Raw genomic sequence first — 24,533 nt, 5'->3', positions numbered from 1 at the left:
CACCAAACGCAGAGACACTGAAGAATAAATTAAAGAGAAAATGGGTTTGCTGCCATTAGAAAAATAATAGTGAATCCAACCAAAGCCCAACAAAGACAGGAGGAGTGTGCAGGGCATGGGTTTGGTGGACGTGTTTATTTGCTCATATGGCTGACGGGGGACTTCCTTGCTGGAGCAAGAGGCAAAGCCCTTCCTTTTCCTGGAGCCGATACAGCCTCCCACCTCGGCCATCAAGTGCATTCCCTATCCCCACGGACTGGAGGGCTGGCGGGAGCCCCAGGGAGGAGGGGGCTCCGAGGCGAAGTGCGTTCCCCCACGCGTGGCCCACGGAGGACAGCCCACGTGTGGCAGCAGGAGGCTGCCCTGTCCTGGCTCAGTCTCCATAGTTGGTCCCCCCCCCTTCCCACACGGTCCTGTCCGCGAACTGTCTTGCCAGCAGCCTCCCCCCACCTCCCTCCTAGTCGTTGGACGTGACGTCAATGTCTTCTCCGTTGGATTGCTTGGTGGCGATCCGCCATCGGTTGATGTGGTGGGAGCCTTTCTTCTTCTGGTCCGACTCTGGGCCTTCCTCTTCCAACTTCTGCCTCTTGTATTTAGTCCTCCTGTTCTGGAACCAGACCTTCACCTGCGGGAGACACAGAAGCGGAAGAGGCTGAGGAGCTCAGGATTATTCACCATACAGAGACTCCGGTTATACACTTATTTGAAACTGAAGATGTCCCCACGCACTGCAGAGAGATGGTGTCTATTACCGGCCACCATGGAGGTCATTGCCAGTCACTGGGAAGATTTAGTTGGGGGCTACACTCTGAGCATGGCACAGCAAAGGGTGCGTATTCACCCTATTGGAAAAACTTGGCCTGTTAATGAAGAGTAGCAAGAGGACAAAACAAAAGGAACAATTTTTTAATTTTTATATTTTACAATATGGTATGATTTTATTAAGCATGCAAAGGATGACTCACAAAATTTGGACCTGCATCCAGCATTCAGAAGTCTTTGATTGACGTAATGAAATACAGGTGACAATCCTCTCTAAATACACCAATGTATAAGCCCAAAACATTGTTCTCTATTTTTTGTTTGTTGATAAGAAATGTTTAAATGTGCTCCTAACAGTACACTCCACCCCACGCCCACCACTCTTTTGTTTATTATATATTTTCATATTGCTATTCATATTATTATTTAGTAATTCTGTTCTTAAGATTTGTAAGCTACATTGTACAATTTTTTCTGAATCTTTATATTTCTTTAAACTGATAAAACAGGAAGGAAGGAAGGAAGGAAGGAGATGTGGAAACGGAGCCTGGAAATTAAGGCCGGGTGGTCTCAATGCATTTTAGAAGTTTTTCTACTAGTTTATTTAAGTAATTAAAACACTTTAACTCCTCACTGTCTCTGAACTTGACCCCAAGAGGCTGGATGGTTGCACTGCCTATTTATTCATACAAAATATTTACTCCAACCTACCCTAGACAATCAAAGCAAGTAAGAAAATTTATGTATTTATTTCATTAAAATTATCCACTGTCTGGTTGGGGGGGGAACCCAACACCTCAGTTGTTTACAATGAGAAGAAAACAATAAAGTTATCAGTAAAAACAGTAAAGGCAACTCTTTAAAACATTCAGAATCTAAAACCAGCCGTGGGCTAAAGATGGATTAAACATCTGGTTGGGCTTGTCCAAACAAACATGTTTTTAGTAGGCACTGAAAAGAGTACAGTGAAAGAGCCTGTGTGATATCAAGAGGCAAGGAGTTCCACAGTGCAGCTGCTGCCACACTAAAATATAGATTTCTTGCAAACTAAAACTCCACCCACACAGATTTTGGGGCATGGAGCACCTCTTATCGAAGAGGCTGCCTCCGCTTGGACAAGGATGGAGGGTGGGTGGCCAGATGGACGGGCAAACAGCTGTCCTCAGAAAGGCTGCAGAGCAACTTCTAAAACGTGACTTCTGGGAGAAAGCAGCTGCAAAGAAGCCCCCCAGGGCAGAAGGAAACCTCCCTCAAGGGGCAAAGCAGTCCATTGCATCGCGGTGGTTGTCAGAGGACACAGAGTAAAGAGACGGGGAATGTAATGCAGAAATAGGGGCACACAAACATGTTTGATGATGACGATGATGGCTGCTTTAGTTGGGATTCCTGCATGGCAGGGGATTGGACTACGTGACCCTCAGGATCTCTTCCAACTCTGTGACTCTATGCTCTGTGTCAGAATAAATGAAAACAGCAGCTCTGTATGAAAGCTTAATATGGTGTCATCGTCACTGAAATGCCAGGCTGTACTTTTTGCTACATTTATTTTTTTTTTATATAAGAATTTATTGGTTTTACAACAAACAACATACAAATATAACACCCACATTAACCCACCCCCAACTAGAAATAAACAAATACACTAATACCAATAATTCTTCTTCTTATGCTGTAAAAAAAAAAATTTCTTGGTCGAATCTTGGTACAGACTTCCCCTGCCTTTTCACCTTCGGTTCCAATCCCAAATATTACTTTAATAACATCTTATACCATCTTGATCTTAAAGAATCCAAATATCTAAAAATTAAAATCAAAAGCTTCTTTTTAACAAATCTTGTTTCATAATAAACAATATTTTCCCATTCTTAACTTAACATAGATCAGGTCATGTTATAACTTAATATTAATTCCACACAAGATTCTGGTTCTTATCCCCTTATTTTCAAAATAAATCATAACAAATATCTTCATTCACTATAACTGCTGTTAGTAACAAAAATTTAGAGTACCTCTTTTCTTTCTCTAAAAACTTAAAGTCTTGACACACCGGTTTCAGGTTACCATAATACATTCTTTTCCTTTATACCTTAATATCATTCACCCTATCCCCCTTCTGTCCATTTTCTTTGGTCGTCTTGCTCCAGAGCTGCTCCTCGAAGTATCCTTTTTCCTTACATAACCACAGATCCAGACTAAGTCCAAAGTAGTCCTTGCATAGAACATCAGGGTGCGCACCTTTTCCCCCAGCCTCTCCGGTTCATCATCACATTCTTCTTTTATTTGTAGATATAAACATAAAGTTCTCACCTTCGCTCCCAAGCTCTCACCTCGGGAGTTAGTTATAACAATTTTCTCCGTCCTGGGTCTGCCACCCCCAAGGGACGATCCATTACTCCGGAGTAGCCATACCTTTTCATCCTGTTGTTCAATCAGCCCCTTCAGTTCTGTGCCAAGGCTCTCCTCCAATGCAGCCATTTCCTGTACAGTCTCCTCTGTGGGATATAACTTTTTTGACATATGACAGTTCAATATCTCCAATTTTCGGTTGAGCAGTTCCAGTCTCAATAAAATAGTCCTTTCTTCATGGGTCATTTCACAGTTCGTAACCAAGTCAAAAACAAAGCCGAGCATGGCAGAAGCGGGCATAGGTGTCAAATTGCAGTTTCGGTTCTCAGACTTCTCCATCTTGCCAGTAACTTTCCATTCAGTCAAAGTCTTTCACGGCCATTTTCCCCGAATCCAGGGCGCAAGAGCCAAAAATTTTAAAAAGAGATACTGTCCACCAGTTTAATCCCCAAAGGGGAAAACCATAAGTCTCACTTATCAAATTTTAAATACTTTGTTGCCATCGCTGTAACAGCAGTCTCTTAAGCTGGTTATTTTCTGTCTCCCGAAGGGAAAGAGGCAGGCTCCCTTTCCAAATGTCCCCCAGGTCGTCAACAAGGCACAAAAACAGATCCAATCCAATACTCACGACACCGGGATTCTTAAACTCCAACTTTGACAGGTAGAACGTTAACGCACATCGCGGGGGCAACCGCCGCTTCGCGTCCCAGTTGGGGCTTGTCCCCTGAAGCCCGGCTCCGTTTTCCCTTCACCCCCACTCCCCCTTTACAGGGGGAGCGAGGGAAGGGTTCGGAGCCATAGTGGGCATAGCCGGGGAGCCCAGGGTGCGGGACGCTCTTCCCGCACCCTATCGGAGCCCCGCTTAGCGGTAGCGGGGCTCCAACCCCCGGGACGGGCTGGGTCGCCTCGCAGCCGAGGCAACCCACGACCGCTCCGCCATTGCGTCGCCGCCGGAAGTCACTTTTTGCTACATTTAATCCAGATTTTCCCATGCTGTGGAAAAAAATGTAAAAACAACCCCTTGTACACCCTCCATCACTGCTGGTGTAGAAGCTCATTAGCAGAAGAAGAGCCAATTTTTTGTATGGTCAGTTTGTCACGTGTTGGGTGACATTTCTGTGGGTGTTCCCTCTCACGCCCCCACTTCCTTTTGCTCCTCACCCGAGCGCATTCACAGAGTCCCAAGCCATATTGTTCCCAGCAGCCCAAAGGATGCAAGCTCCCCACTGAACCCACATTTTAGAAACCAGCTCAGTTTGCAAGGTCTACACACAGGATTATCTTGGAGAGTGTCAATGCACTTCCTCTACCGGTCTTTAAAAATAAAAAAATAAAATAAAGCATTCTGTGCATGACTGCTTAATCAAATTATCATATTTTTGCTGCAGATTGAGATACCTAATATCACTTTTAAGAACATAAGGAAAGCCTGCTGGATCATGCCCTAGGGGCCCCATCCATTAGCCAGTCTTGTCGCCACCACAACCAGCTGCACATGTCAGTCGTGCAGCTGAAGCTGAGTCAATTGCCTAAGAAGGGCTACTGAGTTCACGGCAATGGAGAAATGGGGGACCTCTTGGCCTCAGTCCCTCTCACCAAGGAATCTCCCACATTTCTGCCTGTCCTACAAATCACAGGTCCAAGTGGTTTTCTGTTTTCCCTGCTGCTTTCCCTGGGAAAACCTGCTCTTTAGTGCTGAATTGGAGTGAACATCAATCCACGGAAAACCTGATTGTGCGAAAGAGCAGGTTCCCCTTGGGGGAAAACAGCAGGACAAACAGAGGTCTGAATGAGCCCTAAGTTCTTCTTCCTGGGTTTGGGAACTGAACTCAAAGAGAGTGGGCCCGCCGTCCCTCAACCCCCCTGCTTGGGGCTCATGAAGGGGGACTGGGCCTTTGCCCTCACTCTCCCACAGAACTCAAGTGCTCAGCAACGCAGGGCTAAAATAATGTCAATCATATAGCAAATCAGTTGGATTTTGTAAGCTGCTTTGATATTTAAAAAGCTTATAAGGCAGATGATTTTTTAAAAAATTATGTAAATTCATAACGCTTCAAATTCCCGTGGTGTCCTTCCTCCAAGTTACTACAAAGTCTGTCTGTCCTCTGCTATTCCAAGTTCCAGCCGCCTGCCTAGCAATGGAGAAGGGATGCGTTTTCCTTCACCAGCACATCCAAAGGAATTCCTTCCTCACCCGAAAAACCCCCAGAGCAGAACCTTCCAATGGCACCAGTTCACTTTGAAATTTAACTCCTATGTCCTTTTTTACCGGTGTTTTAAAACTGCAAATTCATTAAGAAAAATCGGGGGGGGGGGGGGACGACAAGGAGAAAACCATGCTCACATTAACAAGACATTTTTGCATCAGCACATCCATCTCAGTTTACACAAACAGATCCGTACATGCCATCCAAAGGAGCGAATATGTATCCAAGCCAATGTTTATAGAAAGTGTGTTTAAATGGTCTTCAGACCACTGCAGAATAGACGGAATATTTATGCTTCCAGGCTCAAAGTGTAAGTCTCTTGGTGACCCATTCAGGTACATAAAATCCATTCTGCTTCTCTACATCCTGAGCACATTCACTCAAAGCACAGATACCAACCATTTCAAAAGACCTTTCTTATCTCACCCTTCCTGGCAGATCACCCTTTGGAGAGCCTGGCGCACCTTTCAGCAAATTTCCGGAGTGAGCGTGCTGGCAAACTGCGATGCAGCTTTCAAAGCAACAGGTTTTGCACAATAGCATTAAATTAAATAAAAGGAGACGTCAAGACAGGAAAGGACACATATTATGGTATTTTGACAACATGAAATGTTAAGGCACATATACTGGACTGCCAGTTTATGAGCATAAAATTGTAGGCTTGGAAGGGACCCAAAGGGTCACCTCTAGTCCAACCCCCTGCAAGATAAGCTGGCCAAACCTTCTTCTTTTCTCTCTTCTTTGCCAGCCCTGAGCAGGCAGCATCCTGACATGGATAGGGAGTGCAGATGGTCCATCCGTCATTGTATGGAAGGAGATGCCACTGGGCATTGCACTGACCCGAGTGATCATGGTGCTGTTTTCAACAAGAGCCCTCTACGGCCACATAAATTCTGCCTCCTAAAAGGTGTCAGGTTTTCCTCCAAGTTACAGACATGATTACATCCTATTTGGGCAGTGGTACAACGTGGGTGGCGCTGTGGTCTAAACCACAGAGCCTCTTGGGCTTGCCTATCAGAAGGTCGGCGGTTCGAATCCCCGCGATGGGGTGAGTCCCCTTTGCTCAGTCCCTGCTCCTGCCCACCTAGCAGTTTGAAAGCATGAAGTGCAAGTAGATAAATAGATACCGCTCTGGCGGGAAGGTAAACGGCGTTTCCGTGTGCCATTCTGGTTCGCCAGAAGTGGCTTAGTCATGCTGGCCACATGACCCGGAAAAACTGTCTGCGGACAAACGCCGGCTCCCTCAGTCTGTAAAGTGAGATGAGCGCCGCAACCCCAGAGTCGTTCGTGACTGGACTTAACTGTCAGGGGTCCTTTACCTTTCTCTCTCTCTTTTTTTTACAATTCCTCAAGTCAAAACAGCCTGCTCATCAGCCTTCAGCAAACCCAACCGCATCTACGTGTCATATATAACCAGTGATGTTGAAGTAAATGTTGAAGCGCCAGAACTCATCACAAGAGCCCCCCGCAGCCACACCACAAGGGGAGTCCGAAAATGCAGGCAGCGTTTCTCCAAGGAGTGGCAGTACATAACGTAATAGCCAATTGAGTAGGTTCAGCACGACTGCTGTCCTCCCATATTTTCCTCACACAGGTTCAACCTGTAAAACATGCTGAACCAAAGATCACTGGCTGTCCAGCTGAAATGCAGCATTTAGTAGCTGTTAATTAGAAATGTTGTCTTTGTCCATGGAGTTTTCTTGGCAGGGATACTGGAGTGGCTTGCCAGTTCCTGCTCCAGGTGAAGAAGAATGGATGCTTTTGAATTATGGTGCTGGAGGAGACTCTTGAGAGTCCTATGGACTGCAAGAAGACCAAACCTATCCATTCTTAAAGAGATCAGCCCTGAGTGCTCACTGGAAGGACAGATCCTGAAGCCGAGGCTCCATTACTCCTACTTATTTGAAGTAGGAAGTGAGAGCTGGACCATAAAGAAGACTGATCACCGAAGAATTGATGCTTTTGATTTATGGCGTTGGAGGAGACTCTTGAGAGTCCCATGGACTGCAAGAAGACCAAACCTATCCATTCTTAAAGAAATCAGCCCTGAGTGCTCACTGGAAGGACAGATCCTGAAGCTGAGGCTCCAATACTTTGGCCACCCCATGAGAAGAGAAGACTCCCTAGAAAAGACCCTGATGTTGGGAAAGATGGAGGGCACAAAGAGAAGGGGGCGACAGAGGATGAGATGGTTGGACAGTGTTCTCGAAGCTACCAACATGAGTTTGGCCAAACTGCGAGAGGCAGTGAAGGATAGGCGTGCCTGGCGTGCTCTGGTCCATGGGGTCACAAAGAGTCGGACACAACTGAATGACTGAACAACAACAACAAATTAGAAATATAAACCATCTGAACAAAGAGCAAAAATAATAATAAATGGCGTGATATCGGAGGAAATTGAAGTTGAAAAAGGAACAAGACAAGGGTGCCCTATCTCCCCTTTACTATTTATCACGGTCCTGGAGGTCCTTTTAAACATGCTACGAAAAGAGAAACAGGTAAAAGGAATCAGAGTGGGAGAGAAAGAATACAAACTACGCGCCTTTGCAGATGAACTGATGCTATCCCTACAAGAACCGGAAAGCAGTGTCCCCAAAGCCTTAGAATTAATTGAACAATTCGGACGTGTAGCTGGCTTCAAATTAAATAAACAGAAAACCAAAGTTTTAAGCAAAAATATGAGTGCAGAACAGATACAAAGACTACAGGATGGCACCGGCCTCAATTTTGTTAAATCGGTAAAATATCTAGGTATCAATCTCACAGCTAAAAATGTGAACCTTTACAAAGACAATTATGAAAAACTGTGGATTGAGATAAAGAAAGATTTGGAGATATGGACAAGATTGAAACTGTCGTTAATGGGAAGAATAGCCGCGATTAAAATGAATGTCCTACCAAGGATGCTGTTTCTATTCCAAGCCATACCAATTCTGGATAAAATGGACTGTTTCAAGATTTGGCAAAGGGATCTATCGAAGTTTATATGGCAGGGCAAAAAGCCGAGAATCAAGTTTAAGGTCTTGACAGACTCCAAAGAGAGAGGAGGCTTTGCCCTGCCGGATTTAAGACTTTACTTTGAAGCAGCTGCCTTTTGCTGGCTAAAAGATTGGTTTAAATTAGAGAATGTAGATGTGTTGGACTTGGAGGGACATGATAATGTGTTCGGTTGGCATGCATACCTTTGGTATGACAAAGTTAAAATTCACAGAACTTTTAAGAGTCACATAATCAGGAAATCTTTGTATCAGGTTTGGATTAGGTATAAAGACCTACTGGAGAGAAAGACTCCTAGATGGATATCACCAGTGGCCTAAGGCCTATAAGAGACCAAATATGTCTGCTAGATGGTTGCGATACATGGACATATTGCAACAGGAAGGGGACTCATTTAAGCTGAAAAGCTATGATCAAGTCAAAAGTCAAGTCCCTGACTGGTTGCAATATCATCAGGTACATGAAACTTTTAAACTAGACAAAAAAGTTGGTTTTCAGGTGGAGAAATCAAAACTGGAAACAGAACTGATCGAATCGAACTCAAAAAACCTTTCCAAGATGTACAATTTATTGCTAGAGTGGCATACTAAAGATGAGTCGGTTAAATCAACAATGATAGATTGGGCAAAAGATGTTGGTCATAATATTATGATGGATGACTGGGAGAGATTGTGGAGGAAAGATATTAATTTTACTGCTTGCAATAGTTTAAGAGAAAATGTAATGAAAATGTTATATAGATGGTATCTGACACCAGTTAAGTTAGCTAGAATGAACTCTAAAATGTCGGATGTGTGTTGGAAATGTAAATCGTCAAAAGGTACCTTTTATCACATGTGGTGGTCGTGTTCGGGGGTAAGGGCCTTCTGGGATAAGATCTATAATGAGCTTAAGAAGGTAATGAAAATTACCTTTTGCAAGAAACCAGAGGCTTTTCTCTTGAGCATGACCAATGAGGAGATACCCAGTCAGGATAGAGTGTTTTTTATGTATGCCACAACAGCTGCTAGAATATTATTGGCAAGAGCTTGGAAGGGCGAAGAGATACCGACAATTGAAGAATGGCAGATGAAACTGATGGAGTACATGGAGCTTGCAGACCTTACCGCCAGAGTCCGAAACCAGAGGGAGGAGAAGGTGTCGCAAGATTGGAAGAAATTTAAAGACTATTTAGTTAACCATGTTAAAATGAATGTTTGAATGTTTGTGCAGGAATTTATAAAAGAATTGGCTTTAGTAGTATAAGTAGAGATACAATTGTTTAAGAAGATATTTTTTGGTTGGATAGATATATTAGTATAAGAAGATGACAAGATGTAGAATATATGTTAAGGAATATTATGGTTTAGATAAACTTAAAGAATATTAGAATATTGAGCATAAGTTAATGACAAAAGAAATGAAGCTACCTAAAAAGTATATAATGTTTTTGAAGACAGAGGAGGGACCAGGGGAAGTCCCCCTAAGAAGTTAAAACAAGTCTAGAAACAGAGATAAGTATTTAGTAAGGTTTGTATAAGTTTGTTTGGTTATATGGTTTTGTTGTATTTTTGTATTGTTGATTGTGTATTATGTTTTATTGTGTTTATGCATGTATGTTTATTGTTGTTTTGTTATGTTTCATGGAAAATAATAAAATCTTATAAAAAAAAAGAAAGAAATATAAACCATCTTGCAAGGTTGCTATTTAAACTGCTAGCAGGAAGCAGGAATCCTACCAAATAAAAGGAGAGAAGTACCCAGCCACTGCTGGATGATTTTCCTCATTCACATGGTCAGTTGTGCCAAACAATAGTAAAACTTGAAAGCCTCATTCTCACCTCACGTTGGGTCCACCAACATGACCACCATTTGGAATTTTGAACCGTGTTGTGGGCAACCCTCCTGCTCCTTTTGCTTCTCTCCAACCCCACAGCCCACTTTGCCACATTGCTCCCCTTTCTCCGCCCGACTCTCAGTCGTTCTGCTTTCTGTCCAGCTGCTTGAGTGTCAATCCGAGCCCCAGAAAGCACGGAGAGCTGAAAGAGGAAGTGGGAAGGAGCGTCCCTTTTCCTTCTTAAGTCTCTGTATCTCTCAAGCGGGGCAGGACTCAGCACATTTGCCACTTTGTGAAAAGTTTGGCACAGATTTGCATCAGCCCCCATTTCTGGTGCAAGGATTTTTTCTCTCATTAACTTTGCTGGGAGGGGGTGGAATTAAAAGCTGGACCGCTTCAATCTGCAGAATTGGCACTTTTCCAGGTGCCACAGAATACCCTCACTGCATCTGTAAGAACCTGGTATTTTAGTGTGGCAGCACAGACACGTTGGAACTCCCTGCCTATTGATAGCAGTCAGGCACCTCCTCTGTGCTCTTTCCAGCATCTGCCAAAAACATTCTTATTTAGACAAGCCTACGCAGACGTTCAGAAAGAAAGTATGAGCTTTAATTTGTTTTAGTCTATTCCATTGCTTTCTGTATGTTTTAACTTCCTGCATGCTTCAAATTACGGTTGTAAAATTGTTGTTGTTGTTGTTCAGTCGTTCAGTCGTGTCCGACTCTTCGTGACCCCATGGACCAGAGCACGCCAGGCACGCCTATCCTTCACTGCCTCCCGCAGTTTGGCCAAACTCATGCCAGTAGCTTCGAGAACACTGTCCAACCATCTCATCCTCCGTCGTCCCCTTCTCCTTGTGCCCTCAATCTTTCCCAACATCAGGGTCTTTTCCAGGGAGTCTTCTCTTCTCATGAGGTGGCCAAAGTACTGGAGCCTCAACTTCAGGATCTGTCCTTCTAGTGAGCACTCAGGGCCGATTTCCTTGAGAATGGATAGGTTTGATCTTCTTGCAGTCCATGGGACTCTCAAGAGTCTCCTCCAGCACCATAATTCAAAAGCATCAATTCTTCGGCGATCAGCCTTCTTGATGGTCCAGCTCTCACTTCCGTACATTACAACTGGGAAAACCATAGCTTTAACTATACGGACCTTTGTCGGCAAGGTGATGTCTTTGCTTTTTAAGATGCTGTCTAGGTTTGTCATTGCTTTTCTCCCAAGAAGCAGGCGTCTTCTAATTTCGTGACTGCTGTCACCATCTGCAGTGATCATGGAACCCAAGAAAGTGAAATCTCTCACTGCCTCCATTTCTTCCCCTTCTATTTGCCAGGAGGTGATGGGACCAGTGGCCATGATCTTAGTTTTTTTGATGTTGAGCTTCAGACCATATTTTGCGCTTTCCTCTTTCACCCTCATTAAAAGGTTCTTCAATTCCTCCTCACTTTCTGCCATCAAGGTTGTATCATCAGCATATCTGAGGTTGTTGATATTTTTTCCGGCAATCTTAATTCCGGTTTGGGATTCATCCAGCCCAGCCTTTCGCATGATGAATTCTGCATATAAGTTAAATAAGCAGGGGGACAATATACAGCCTTGTCGTACTCCTTTCCCAATTTTGAACCAATCAGTTATTCCATATCCAGTTCTAACTGTAGCTTCTTGTCCCACATACAGATTTCTCAGGAGACGGATGAGGTGATCAGGCACTCCCATTTCTTTAAGAACTTGCCATAGTTTGCTGTGGTCGACACAGTCAAATGCTTTTGCGTAGTCAATGAAGCAGAAGTAGATGTTTTTCTGGAACTCTCTAGCTTTCTCCATAATCCAGCGCATGTTTGCAATTTGGTCTCTGGTTCCTCTGCCCCTTCGAAATCCAGCTTGCACTTCTGGGAGTTCTCGGTCCACGTACTGCTTAAGCCTGCCTTGTAGAATTTTAAGCATAACCTTGCTAGCGTGTGAAATGAGTGCAATTGTGCGGTAGTTAGAGCATTCTTTGGCACTGCCCTTCTTTGGGATTGGGATGTAAACTGATCTTCTCCAATCCTCTGGCCACTGCTGAGTTTTCCAAACTTGTTGGCATATTGAGTGTAGCACCTTAACAGCATCATCTTTTAGGATTTTAAATAGTTCAGCTGGAATATCATCACTTCCACTGGCCTTGTTGTTAGCAAGGCTTTCTAAGGCCCATTTGACTTCACTCTCCAGGATGTCTGGCTCAAGGTCAGCAACCACACTACCTGGGGTGTATGAGACCTCTATATCTTTCTGGTATAGTTCCTCTGTGTATTCTTGCCACCTCTTCTTGATGTCTTCTGCTTCTGTTAGGTCCTTTCCACTTTTGTCCTTAATTGTGGTAATCTTTGTACGAAATGTTCCTTTCATATCTCCAATTTTCTTGAACAGATCTCTGGTTTTTCCCATTCTGTTATTTTCCTCTATTTCTTTGCATTGTTCGTTTAGAAAGGCCCTCTTGTCTCTCCTTGCTATTCTTTGGAAATCTGCATTCAATTTCCTGTATCTTTCACTAGTAAAAGATCACTAAAATTGTTAGTGATGCTCTAATTGTTTTATCTTTTTGCTAAACCGCTTGAAGGTTTTTCTACAATCAAGTGGTATATAATTTTTTATGAAATAAATGCATAAATGAAAATAGCTGCCATTGCTTCTCCATGCGCCCTGCCCTCGTCTCCATGAGAGCATGGTGTAACACAACACTTTCTCACCAGAACACACCACGGCCCCAGAAGACCACAACTAGGGCCACATGGGGAGGAAAGGCACTTTGCACAAACAGCTTGACTCTCCAGAACCCCCAGAGGCGCATCACTAACAAAAAGAGCTCCCTTGCTTTGGGAATCCAGATGCAAGCATCCAGCAGTGCTCAACCCGATGCGGACAGGAAGCTCACCGTCAGTGCATAGCTAGCATGGCCAGGAGCCACTGATAGCCTTCATCAACTAGAACAGGGGCTCCCAAAGTGTGGGCCGCGGACCCCTGGGGGTCTGCAGAATTCCTTCAGTCAGCCCGCTGCGTGTCTGTGGATTTGTGGCAGAAGCCGGGAGACCACTCACCCATCACCAGCACCCTGTTGGTTTGGAATGGCGCTGTGGGTTAAACCACAGAGCCTAGGGCTTGCTGATCAGAAGGTCAGCGGTTTGAATCCCCACGACGGGGTGAGCTCCCATTGCTCAATCCTTGCTCCTGCCAACCTAGCAGTCCGAAAGCATGTCGGAGTGCAAGTAGATAAATAGGTACCGCTCCGGCAGGAAGATAAACGGCGTTTCCATGCACTGCTCTGGTTTCGCCAGAAGCGGCTTAGTCATGCTGGCCACATCACCCGGAAGCTGTACGCTGGCTCCCTCGGCCAGTAAAGCGAGATGAGTGCCGGAACCCCAGAGTCGTCCGCGACTGGGCCTAATGGTCAGGGGTCCCTTCACCTTTGTGGCTTCTTTTGCTCATTATATTGTATTCAGTGGGATTCAAACTGCAACGCAAAATATAATAAACAGAAGAAGCCATCCAGACTCACAGAGATCTTCAAGTGACCAAGGGGGGGGGTGGAGTTTGGGAACCACTGACAGAGAAGGTTGTTGGGTCACAAATGGCTCTGTGTGCAGTAGGTCAAAGTTCTTAGAATTAAAATATGGATTCCAATTACTGATTTTTTTAAAAGAGAAAAGAAATCCCACAGCTCCATCACAAACAGGCAGTTTGCACAGTTCCTAGAAATAATGGAAATAGTGTATGGCCTTTGTGCAAGATTTTTTAAAAAAGACACTTTCTCTTGCATTTCCTCTTCATGGGCCTACAAGTCTGAAAAACATTGTCCCCGTTTTGCAGGGAAGGAACCAAGGCTGGAAGCGAGTCGGTGAGCCCAGGGCTCAGAGGGGGCTCAAGCACCCCTCCCTGTGCATATTCCACATGCTCCGGGCTGGATTCCACTGTCAAACAAAACCACAACAGCAGCAGGAGTAAGGGGCTCCAGCAGGGTGCCCGTGTGTATTACAAGAGGCCAGGCATTCGCCCTCTGGGACAGGACAAGGGAACTGTTTGAAAGAGGAGACAAGGAAGGGGCTGCCAGTGCAAAGCACATGCCCCACCAGCCACGTGAGCAGAACCCACGTCCAAAGAGAATCCCAGAGATGCTGCGCCACAGGCACAGCCTTCGCTCACCAAGCTTCAGATGACACAAATTACAAGCTGGAAGGTATGCAGAGGAGGGCGGCCAGGGAATTGTCCCAGGGGACCCTCTGGTCCCTTCCAACTCCACAAGTCTACGGTTCAATGACATGTGTGCGCACACAAGCGGAAAGCCAGCGCAGCCAGAAATTGAAGTCTGGGTCCAATGGGGTCCCTGCGGCAACCACCTTGGGCACAGGCCAAACGTCTCCTTCCTAACTCGCCAAGGGGTGATTCAGGCAGCACCCACACTTCGGAACTCACTGCACTGTTTTCGTTACCTGCTTAAAACGTTTTTGTTAGGCAAGCCTACCCAGATGTGGATGCAGGTTTTAATCTGCTTTTAGTTTGTTGCTGATTTTATCTTTCGAGCTGCTTTTAGTAATAATTTTATTTCTTTGTTCTCTTTGTAAACTGCTCTGAGGTTTTTTAAAACAATCAAGTGGTGCTTAAGTGTTATGAAATAAATGAATAAATATCCATCCCGCTGCGTCCGACATTTCTACAATAATGGGAATCATCCCCACCACTGCCATCCTGATGGGAATAAGCCGTTCGAGGGAGGCAAAATGCTGTTGCAAGCATTTTGCCTCCCTTTGCTTCCTAAAACCAGCAGCATTTTAACTCCTGGCCTCCAAGCCTTCGTTGTCTGAAGACATTAGGAGGAGAGCCGAGTTCTGCAAGGGAGCCTCGGGGCAGGACTGGTCCGCTAATATGTGAGAGAAGCTATGTAGAAAATGGGACCCCCAAATATTATTGCAAAGAAAGAAAGTGTTTTAAACAAAAAATACTAGTAGAAAGGTCAACCATATTGTAGACACATGGAGGTTTTTTTTAAGTACTGATGAAATCCCAAGCAATTTTTGAGATGCTTGCCTGCTTCATAGACCTGGGGAGAGAGGGGGGGGGAGAGAGGCCCCATCCTTGCAGAAAGCCTCTTTTCCCCCAGGAGGCTGAGTGGGATGCCTGGCACTCACCTGGGTCTCTGAGAGGCTGAGGCTGCTGGCCAGCTGCTTGCGTTCTGCCCCCACCACATAGTGGTTCTTCTCAAAGGCCCGCTCCAGTCGCAGGAGCTGCGAGGGCGAGAAGGCCGTGCGGATCCTCTTGGGCTTCCTGGCAAAGGGGCCGTGTAAGAGCAGGCTCTCCTGGGACACTTCGCCGCCTGAGGAGAGAAGGCTGGGTATTAGGGTCCACTCCACAGTGTCAAAAGCCATCTCCCACCTCCTGCCTCCGCCAGGCAAGAGCTCAGCTGTGCAAGGAGCCAAACCACCAACAGATGCAAAGAACGAACGAGGAAGGCCAAGTGGACGAGAGGTCACCAGATGGGCCAGGACACCTGATCCCAGACACTTCCACTCCTGCCCCAAGTATAAGCACTGGCATTTGTAGTCCTCTAGCAGAAGAAATTGGAGAGAACACTGCTTGGCGGGACCAGGCCTGTGTGAGCTGCCTTTGTGGCCTCATCCACTCCAATTTCCTCCTTGTTTTATTTCCAGAAAGGAAGCTGCTCTGACTCAATTCCAGCTGCAATTGCTCTGTGAGTGGGGCTTGAATGGGGCAAGCTGTGGTCTTAAGAGTTGCACCCGCATAGCCTCTGCAGGGATTTCTGCAACAGAATCCTTTTAGGAAGAGACAAAACGGCTTGGGTCATCCTCACTTTGAGGGTCAATGGGGGCGGACACACAGAGCTGCCTCTGGCCTACTTCTTGGACAAAGCAATTAGCTCACCAGAACCTGAGAAGGTGCCCTCCCCTAAGTCAGCATTCAGAGTAGAAAGAAAGCTACCGCAAAGCCCAGATCCAGACAACGGTTAAATGTTTATTATTCATTTCAAATGTTTGTTGATTGCCCTTGGTCAACAGATTCCAAAGCAAGGCACAAAAGTGTAAATAAAATTAATTCATGTAACAAAAATAATTCATGCTACTGATGATCAAATAAGCAGAACAAAATACAAGAAGGAAACAAAATATAAGAGAAAACAAAAAAGTCAGGACGGGACCCAGTTCCAAAAATCCTCTGTAGTCTAAAACGCCTAGGTCTTCAGCCAGTGGGGAAACCAGGGAGCCCAGATGCACAGCTCAGTGGCCGGGGGGAGGGCTACTGGGGGCCCATTTGTGTGCATGCATGAAATATAACCTCGCCACACTCCCCCTCCAAAAATGCACACATGCAAAGTAAGGCTCAGTTGCAGAGTCCCAGTTACAAATTACTTTTTAAAGCGGTTGACGGAAAAGCTGAAAAAATACCCTCCCGTACCTAAGGTAAAATAGAGGACAGAGCAAATATCCAAGGGGTTGAGTCTGATCAACTTGAAAGGAACAACCTGAATCTAAAGACTATTATTTGTTGGTTCAGGTTTAGGATAGCGGTTCATGCCCCCCCCCCCCCGCTCCACTCCTGCAAGTTGCATGTGGAAGAATGAGGCACTGCAACATTTTCCCCAGCTAAGAGATCTATATGCCACGAGAGTTGACACAGGGCTCTCTCAAGGCAAATACTTACCCTTGCCTACTTTGTCTTCTTGCTGGAGACTGAGTGGCCTGAGAGAGAGGTGGCATTTCCCTCGCCCCCCGTTGTACACATTTTTAAAAAATTTATATTTCAATTTTTATTCATTTCAGTTGTGTTAATCCCTATGAAATACACACATTTTGTTGTTTTTGCTTTCATTATTTGTAAAATTATTATTATTATTTATCCAGCCTAAATTAATGGGGTGTGAACATATTCAGCTTTGGCTGGAGCATGCCCTTTTGTTTTAAACTGCTTTTTATTATTGTGTTTTAATGGTGCAACCTGCCCTGGGACCTTGGGGTGAAGCCTGTGTGATTAATAATAATAATAATAATAATAACCCACTAACAGGCAGCTACCATGTTTCTATGTGACCCAGGAGCCTTTCTGTGTCTCCATTCTAGTCTTCCACACGGCAAAATAAAATCTCATGCCATTCACCTCCAGGAAGAAAAGGGAGAGAGCAGCCCCTGCCTTCCTTTGGGGGCCCCCGCTGCCCATATCGGCTCGCCATTCCCTGAAATTGTCTGGGTGCTGCATAAATTCTGTAAAGCACGAAAAATGATAATCGGTGGCTGCTCAGGACGGGCTGTTCACAATGCTGCCGACCATTTTTACACTTCGTAAACCTCTTTGCTTTCTTTAGAAAATGGGTTAATCAGTTTTATTAATAGGGGGGGAATTAAATACTAAATGCATAATAGAGAAATGACCTGATGCACTCCAGAATAAATAAATTCCAAATGCACAAATTACGCTCTAGCACCACAGAGTAGATTTCCAACCAAACTTCCCATCAGGAATTTGAGTGAATTCATTGGGAAGAAAATGCTTTGCTTTTGGAGGGTTCTGCCGATTTCGTCCACAGAACCCTCAAATGTCCTCACAGCAGATGAACAAATCTAGAAGCATTCCTTTCTGAAGGACACTTTGCTGACACTGAGATCCACGCTCCTTTTGTGCAAACAGGGACCACCATCCCAAGTGGTTAATTTAAAGAGGGGGGGGGAGGACATGTTTTGAGAAATGATGGCTGCTGTGTGTCTGGGAATACACAGGGCTGGGCTGGGAGCGAGGGAGGGAGGACTCAGGTTTTTCTTCTGAAAGTGCATTTGTTTTGGGAGCAACTTAAAATAGGCTGAGTGCGAGAACATCTTGGCTGAATAAGCAGTTCAAGTGCTACTCAATTAGAGTTTGTCCACTGGGAAGCTCTCCTACACAGGCCCCAGGGGTGGCGGGAGAAGAGAGAGACCCCTCTCTCCTCTTTGCAGTGGTCCCTGTTCAGCTTGGTGGGGCTGGCAGAGGGGGAATTCGACCTAGAGTCTGTCAAGTATTGTTTTAATGGGTGTCCTGCCCCCCAACACACCCTAGAGATTAAGAGATCATCTCATCAACAGAGCAGAGTGTAATCTATCGTAACCTTATGTTGTGAACCACCCTGAGGTCTACGGATGAAAGGCAGAATACGGATTTAAGAAATAAATAAAAAGGAATAAACCAGGTTATCATAATCCTTGCTATTCTTTTGTGAGCTTAAAGCTGGCGAGTGGCATACGAGCTAAAGCACTTCATTTTCAGATTTCCAAGTCTGGATTTTCTACCTCTGAAAAGTCCCTTCTACGGATTCGTTTATTCTTGTTCACTTACTAAATTCAAAACCTCTCACTGTTAGCCTCTGAACAGCATGCAGTGAAAAAGAAAATAAAAACAGGAAGAAAACACCACTAAATCAATTATAAAACCCAACATTTCACATTGGCATGAACTCGGGCTCGGTTTATTCAGTTTAATAGAATTAATAATTGGTGGTAAAAATAAATAAATAAATAAATAAATAAATAAAAAGCAGCAATAATCAAATTTCTGTACCACCCTTCATTCAAAGATCCACTGGGCAGTTTGCAACATAAAAAAAAGAATGCAGCTTAAAATCTCCCTGAAATATCTCCCTCCTCGTCTGGCTTTCCTAAACACCAAGCAAAGTCTCATAGACAAGGAACCCACAACCTGGCTGGTGTTATACCACAGAAAAAGTTGGACATCTTACAGGCACCTGCTACACCTCTGACAGTGAAAGTGGTGGTGGTGGTCAGTCCAAGACACACACACGCATGCACACCGAAAGATCCGAGGGTGCTAGGTGGGATTTGCTTGGGGGAAAGGCCACTTTTAGGAAACAGTCGCAAGATGGTGAAGTCGGCCTGGCAATGCCCACTGCTTTGCCAGCCACTGACGCCTTGCCTCTTGCAGGGAAGACTCGCTCTCATTGCCAGAGCAAGCAAGAGTGTAGATTGCACCAGCCTTGGGAGGAGAGACTCCAGGCCTATTTCAGGAGGAAAGTTTTGTGCTGATCAATGAAGTGAAACACACCAGCTTCATCATCATCATTTCACATCCATTGCCTTGCGCATCAATCCCGTGCCAAAGCTAAGCCGTATCATTAAAGCGTCCACTTAACTCCCAAGTTAATAAAAGCAAGGGGACTTAAAAGGCCTTAATTTCTGCAGGATAGTTAGTTAGTTAACAGTGGTGATGATACTGTAATTTACATTATTTACATTTTGTGTGCATGCACACGAAAGCTCATACCAAGAACAAACTAGGTTGGTCTCTAAGGTGCTACTGGAAGGAATTTTATTTTATTTTTTATTTTGTTTCAACACAACAACAGTGCAGGACACAAGGGTGTGTGTGTGTGTGTGTGTGTGTGTGTGTGTGTGTCTGCCCAGAAAGCATAAAAACAACTGTGGTGATGCAGGCCAAAATGTCAGAACCAGACACGCACACAGGTCTTTCTGGAATTTTAAAGAGAAAAACCCAAGTGCCATATTCAATAGCAGAAAAAAAAGCCAACAGCCTAAAGATCAATTTAATCACTGGCGACTGGCGGCTCCTGAAGGACAACCCTGCATTTGCTGCAAGGGCAGCTTGAATGAAGGCACAGAGAAAGGCGGGCAGTTGTGGGGTAGGGGGGGGACTACCCAGTGAGGGGGTGGGTGACGTCCTCCCAGGGTCAGAGTCCCTTTGCCAGCATGTGCTGAAACAGCTGGGGTCCTCCTCAGACAGGGCATGCAACGTGGAGTCCTGATTTGGGGACCAGGAATGGGGGAGGGAGTGGTAGAGGAGGAAGAACACCCCTGCCAGGCTGAGGGGAGGAATGGAGGGGGGAAGCCAACGCCCCCTGCCCCCCCCCACGATTTAAGATCCCCAGAGGGCTTTCTCAAGGAAAAGAAATCACTGGTAAGACCTTCCTAGGTTTTATAGGGCTCAACAGGTGCTGAGAAACCCCAGGAAGAAGTGCGAGGGGGACAGAGACGCGCAGCAGGAAGCCTTGGAGGGAAGGTTCCCTGCAGATGAATGTGGATGCGCGCTTTAATCTGCTTTTAGTTTACTGCTGATTTTATCTTTTAAAGAGTTGTTTCTACCGATAATTTCATTGTTGTGTTCTCTTTGTAAACCGCTTCCAGGGTTTTCTCCCCGTCAAGCAGTGTGTAAATTTTATGAAACAAACAAACTGAAATGTTGGTCCAGCGCCCCGGGGCTGCTTCGCGAAGGCAGCTCTCTCTCCTTCTGGCCGCTGATGGAAGCAGTTTCGGTGCCCTCCGTTCCCCAGGTCTACCCGGTCCGAATAGGAGCCGCACGGACCCATCAGGAGCCGCTACGGCTTCCAGGGAGCCCCGTCCATGTCTGCTGGAGGCCTGGCCGGCCAGTGGCTCCGAGCTTCCAAGGGACGGGGGGCCCCGCGCGGCTCCCCCATCAGCCAAATTCGCCCCGGACCAAAAGAGTGTCTGGCCGGCGGCAACTTCGCGAACCGAGCAATGCTTTTGCAGGGCTGGCAAGAGAACGCAACCCCGCAGCGGCGGCGCTCTTTCCAGTCGCGATCCTGATGGATTTGCGCTCTCCGAGGCACAGGAGCGCGTCCAGGAAAAACCGTTGGCCCCGCTGCAGCTTCGTTCCCTGGCTGGCGTGTGAGGGGGCGCCGCGGGGGCTTAATCCCCTCCTGGGCGCGGAACAAAGACCCTTTGATGGGCCGCTCTCCTTTCACGCGCCGGCCGGGGATGGGAGCGAGACGCGGGCTGGATTTGCATTTCCAACATGGAAATGAGACTCGGCCTGAGGAAAGACCCGTCGGGGGGCGGGCACGGGCTGCTCTCCCCGTCCCGGGCGGGCCAGAGCCAAAGCCTCACGTTATCCGTCGAAGGAAGGGCCTTTAGCGGGGAGGGGCGACTCACGGAACCAAAGAGCCGTCCAGGCGAGGCCAAGAGAAGGCGGACGCGCCGTCGAGGCAGAAGCTGATCCGCGCGAGGCAGGATCACTGCTCCGGCCTTGGAGGGACGAGCAACCTTTCGACACCCACCGCTTCCTTTGCTGCATAAGAATGCTGAGCCCTGCCCTTCTGCGTCGGAGCTGGTCTATGTCCCGCCAAACCTGCCCAGATTTGGGGCCAGATCGACCACCCTCCTATTCCGGTCCCAGAGAAGTCAGCGCTACCTTCTTCGCCTTTCCGCGTTCCGCGCAAGATTCGGGTCGGGCGCCCCTTTTCGCCAGGCTCCGCAATCAAGCTTCGTTGGTTTCATTATTAGAAACAAGGATTTGCAGAATCGTTTTTTTTCTGCGCGGACGGGATGACTCCGGAGTCACGACGCGGAGGTCCCACGTTTTCCTGCCTCGATATTTAAAGGATACAAAATAAAGCTACTGCTCCTGCCTCTTTGCGGGGAACCTGAGGTGGAACCGGCGGCTTTCGTGAAAGGACATTTCCTGGGCAGAAAAGCCCCGCGCTGCTGGCCTTTAGGTGCATCCTTCGTTTCCTATATTTCTTTCTCTTTCCACCTCCCCCCACAAACAAATTAAAAACAGGGGACACAATCCCGTCACAATTCTGCACTTTCGAATCTCGTGTATTTCTTTAGGAGATTTCAGCGCCTGTTTAAAACGAGATAAGCTTAAAAGGACTTAATTTATCGCCCCGCGATTCAAAAATCAGCGCCCCTTGATTTCAGGATCGCGGTTGTGAGCCGAAATACAAAATATCTCGCAATTAAGTTGCGCCGACGCCGTGGGTTTCGGTGCCGAACATTTCGCCTTCGTCAAACTTCGAACTGGCGACGGCGGGGCTCCAGGTTTCAAGCGGGACCGCCAAGAAAATTCCCAGCTGGCTTGTGGGTTTCAGAAAAAGTTCCGGGGCAAATGGATTGTTTCCCCTATGTTACTCTTTCCCCCTTAACCGGGTATAATTTCCCCCTCGCACACCCACCCCCCGGTTCCATCCTGTCGCCGCCATTAGGTTCCTCCAGCCCTGGGAGCGGGAAATCCAGGCCGGGTCGTGGCCCGGGGAGGTGGGGGGGGGGGGCTCCCACAGACAGCCCGCAAGATTAAAGGGTCTCGTTGCCCCCACTTACCTGGAAGAAGAGCCCCCCACCCCAGGAAAGTGGAGGATAGAAGAAAATATAATCGTAATATAGCGAAACAAAAAAAATAAATAAAAATTGAGCATTCTGCCACTCCCAGGGTGGGTCAAGAAATTATTTCGGCGTCTTTATAATTTATTAACAACCAGATCCAGAACTCCCTAGAGATAGGAGGGGAAAGTGTGATTTTTCAGAGCAATTTATTTCCGAGAGAAAGTAGCTACGTGGAATAGGACCCCCACCTTTCCCGAAGGCCGTATCATACACACCCCTTTCCCGAAGGCCGAGGAAACCTTTCGCTGTTTCCTTGCATTTAATTGAGTTCGACAGAATATTTGGAGGCGCCGTCGTGGGGGGCAGGGGGGCAGCTCCCACCCTCCCACCCCGCTCTGCTCGTATTGCCTCTGGCACCCTAAAAGAAGCGGGGAGACGCGGAGCAGATTCCAGCCGCGCCCGAGGCAGCGAACGGGGCTCAGCCGCGGAGGAAGCGCCGCCGACCCCGCGCCCCGTCGGCTAATGTCTAAAAGGGGAGCGGGCTGAATGACTGGGGGGTCTTTCCATTCAATTTACTTTCGTTTGTAAGAGGGAAAATCCTTCTTAAAACCAAGACGCGAAAGACGCTGAGCTTCGAACCTTCTACTTCCACGCCGGCTTGCCTGACAGAGGCGGAAGGTTCAGGGCCACGTCCGACGGAGGACCCTTCCTGGCTGGACTGGAGTCGAGAGGCCTCTCGAGGGAAGCCCAAGGCGGCTGCGGGAGAACGGCGAGCCCACGGGAAGAAAACTGCAGGTCTGGGGACTTTCTGGATAAACGGGCCGCCGACGGCAGCAGCAGCAGCAGCGTCCGTGGGAACGCCGGCCTTGCCTGGCCTTGGAAGCGCCCTGGCTCTCGACCACAAGGGGCCTGGCTGGTCTCAGCCCCCTTGGGTGCTGCTGTGCCCCACAGTGAGCCCCCCCCCGCGGGTCAGTCTTGCCTTCCCATTAAGCAACGGCCATCCTTGTCCTGAGAGCTTGAGGACACTGCTGACCCTGGAAACCGACCCGTGACTTGGGGAGGGGGGCTGCTTAGCCGTGGAAGAATCCTCGCCAGCACGGCCGCCGAAGACCTATGGGACCAGGAGCGCCGGCTTAGCTGACCGATCCGGAGTCAAAGCAATTGGCCAGTTTGGCTCAGGGATGTCTGCACGGGCTGGCAGCAGCGGCTCCCCAGCGTTTCGCACTCGGGTTTGGGACTCTACCAGCCATACCAGGAACCTGGAGACGCCATTCGGTCTTGAACCCGAGCTAGCAGGGCCCTAACGCTGTCGAGGCTGCGATGTGGATTCTCACGTCAGAGTCGGTGCGCGGGGGCGGAGGGCTCCTGCCCAGCGCCCAACACCCCCGAACCAGCCGCCCCCAGACAGGCCAGGCCTCTCTTTCGGCGCCCTCCCTTTCTCCCTGGACTCTGCGACCGCCGCTCCTCCGACTCCCCGCCCCCCCCCGTCCCACCGGCTCTTACCTTGGAAGCGATGCCCGAAGAAGCGGTTGCGGAGCACCCACGGGTAGAAGTTGAGCGGGTCGCGGGGCTGGGCGCCGAAGAAGGGGTGCGGCGAGGGCGGGAGGTGCGAGGTGGCCAGCTGGGGCGGGTGGACGGCCAGGGAGGGCGGGTGGCTCACGGCCTCGGGGAAAAGCAGCTCCGGGCTGCTGTAGAGAGAGCGCCCAGCGGCGGCTGCCGAGCCCTGGAAGCCGTGCGCGAAGGCCTCGACGGCGGCGCTGGCCGGGTAGCCGAGGGAGGAGGCGGCTGCCGGTCGGAGGGGCTCTTCGCCCAGGGGGTGGCTGTCCTTGCCCACCAGGGACTCGATGGTGAAGCAGCGCTTGGCCGCAGTCGCCCCCGGCTGGAACATGGCGCCCGACGGGGCGAGCGCGAGCGCGCGTGTGCACGGGGCGCCCCGGGCGCGGGTGCAGGAGGGCGCCACGACGGTCGCGCCGGGCGGACGGGTGGATGTGGCGGCGGCGGCGGCGGCAGCAGCCGGCGGGGGAGCCTCCCGACGGCCCGGCTGCCAGCGAGAGCCAGGCGCGCTGGGCCAGGCGGGGCGGCTCCGGGGAGAAGGAGGAGGCGGCAGCGACAGCGGCGGCACGGACACTCGCGCCCGTCCCCACGACGCGCACTCACCCCCGCCGCTCCCTCCGCCCGCCCCATCCACCCGGTGCGCAGTGGGCGCGCTCCTGGGCGAGCCGTCCAGATAAGCCGAGTACCTGCCGGGCCGCCCCCTCTGATTGGCCAGCCTCACCTGCCCCGGGGTTGGGGAGGGCACGTGGGAAG

The 24,533-nt window shown here is 48.2% G+C and overlaps 1 protein-coding gene across 1 annotated transcript; it reads right to left on the bottom strand.

Moving 5' to 3' along the window:
* Positions 1-253: 253 nt before the first annotated feature.
* On the bottom strand, positions 254-24,151 carry LOC117053428 (homeobox protein EMX1-like). The gene is made up of 3 exons (XM_033161142.1): positions 23,730-24,151; positions 15,282-15,466; positions 254-625 (listed from the first exon to the last, which is right to left on the bottom strand). Exons 1-3 carry the CDS (start codon positions 24,112-24,114, stop codon positions 458-460), a joined length of 738 nt encoding a protein of 245 aa, XP_033017033.1. The 5' UTR covers positions 24,115-24,151; the 3' UTR covers positions 254-457.
* Positions 24,152-24,533: the final 382 nt, after the last annotated feature.

This window comes from Lacerta agilis, chromosome 9, assembly GCF_009819535.1.
Source record: "Lacerta agilis isolate rLacAgi1 chromosome 9, rLacAgi1.pri, whole genome shotgun sequence".
Taxonomy (NCBI): domain Eukaryota; kingdom Metazoa; phylum Chordata; class Lepidosauria; order Squamata; family Lacertidae; genus Lacerta; species Lacerta agilis.
Note: the sequence above shows the minus strand (reverse complement) of the source record. Positions and strands in the feature narration are given on the sequence as shown.

What these genes read in the sequence shown, in the direction of transcription:
- LOC117053428 (XM_033161142.1), bottom strand. Translation starts at nt 24,114, where the DNA reads ATGTTCCAGCCGGGGGCGACTGCGGCCAAGCGCTGCTTCACCATCGAG. An exon ending in CTTCGGGCATCGCTTCCAAG is followed by an intron (nt 15,467 to 23,729) that starts GTAAGAGCCGGT and finishes TTCTCTCCTCAG; the next exon opens with GCGGCGAAGTGTCCCAGGAG. An exon ending in TCAGCCTCTCAGAGACCCAG is followed by an intron (nt 626 to 15,281) that starts GTGAGTGCCAGG and finishes TGTCTCCCGCAG; the next exon opens with GTGAAGGTCTGGTTCCAGAA.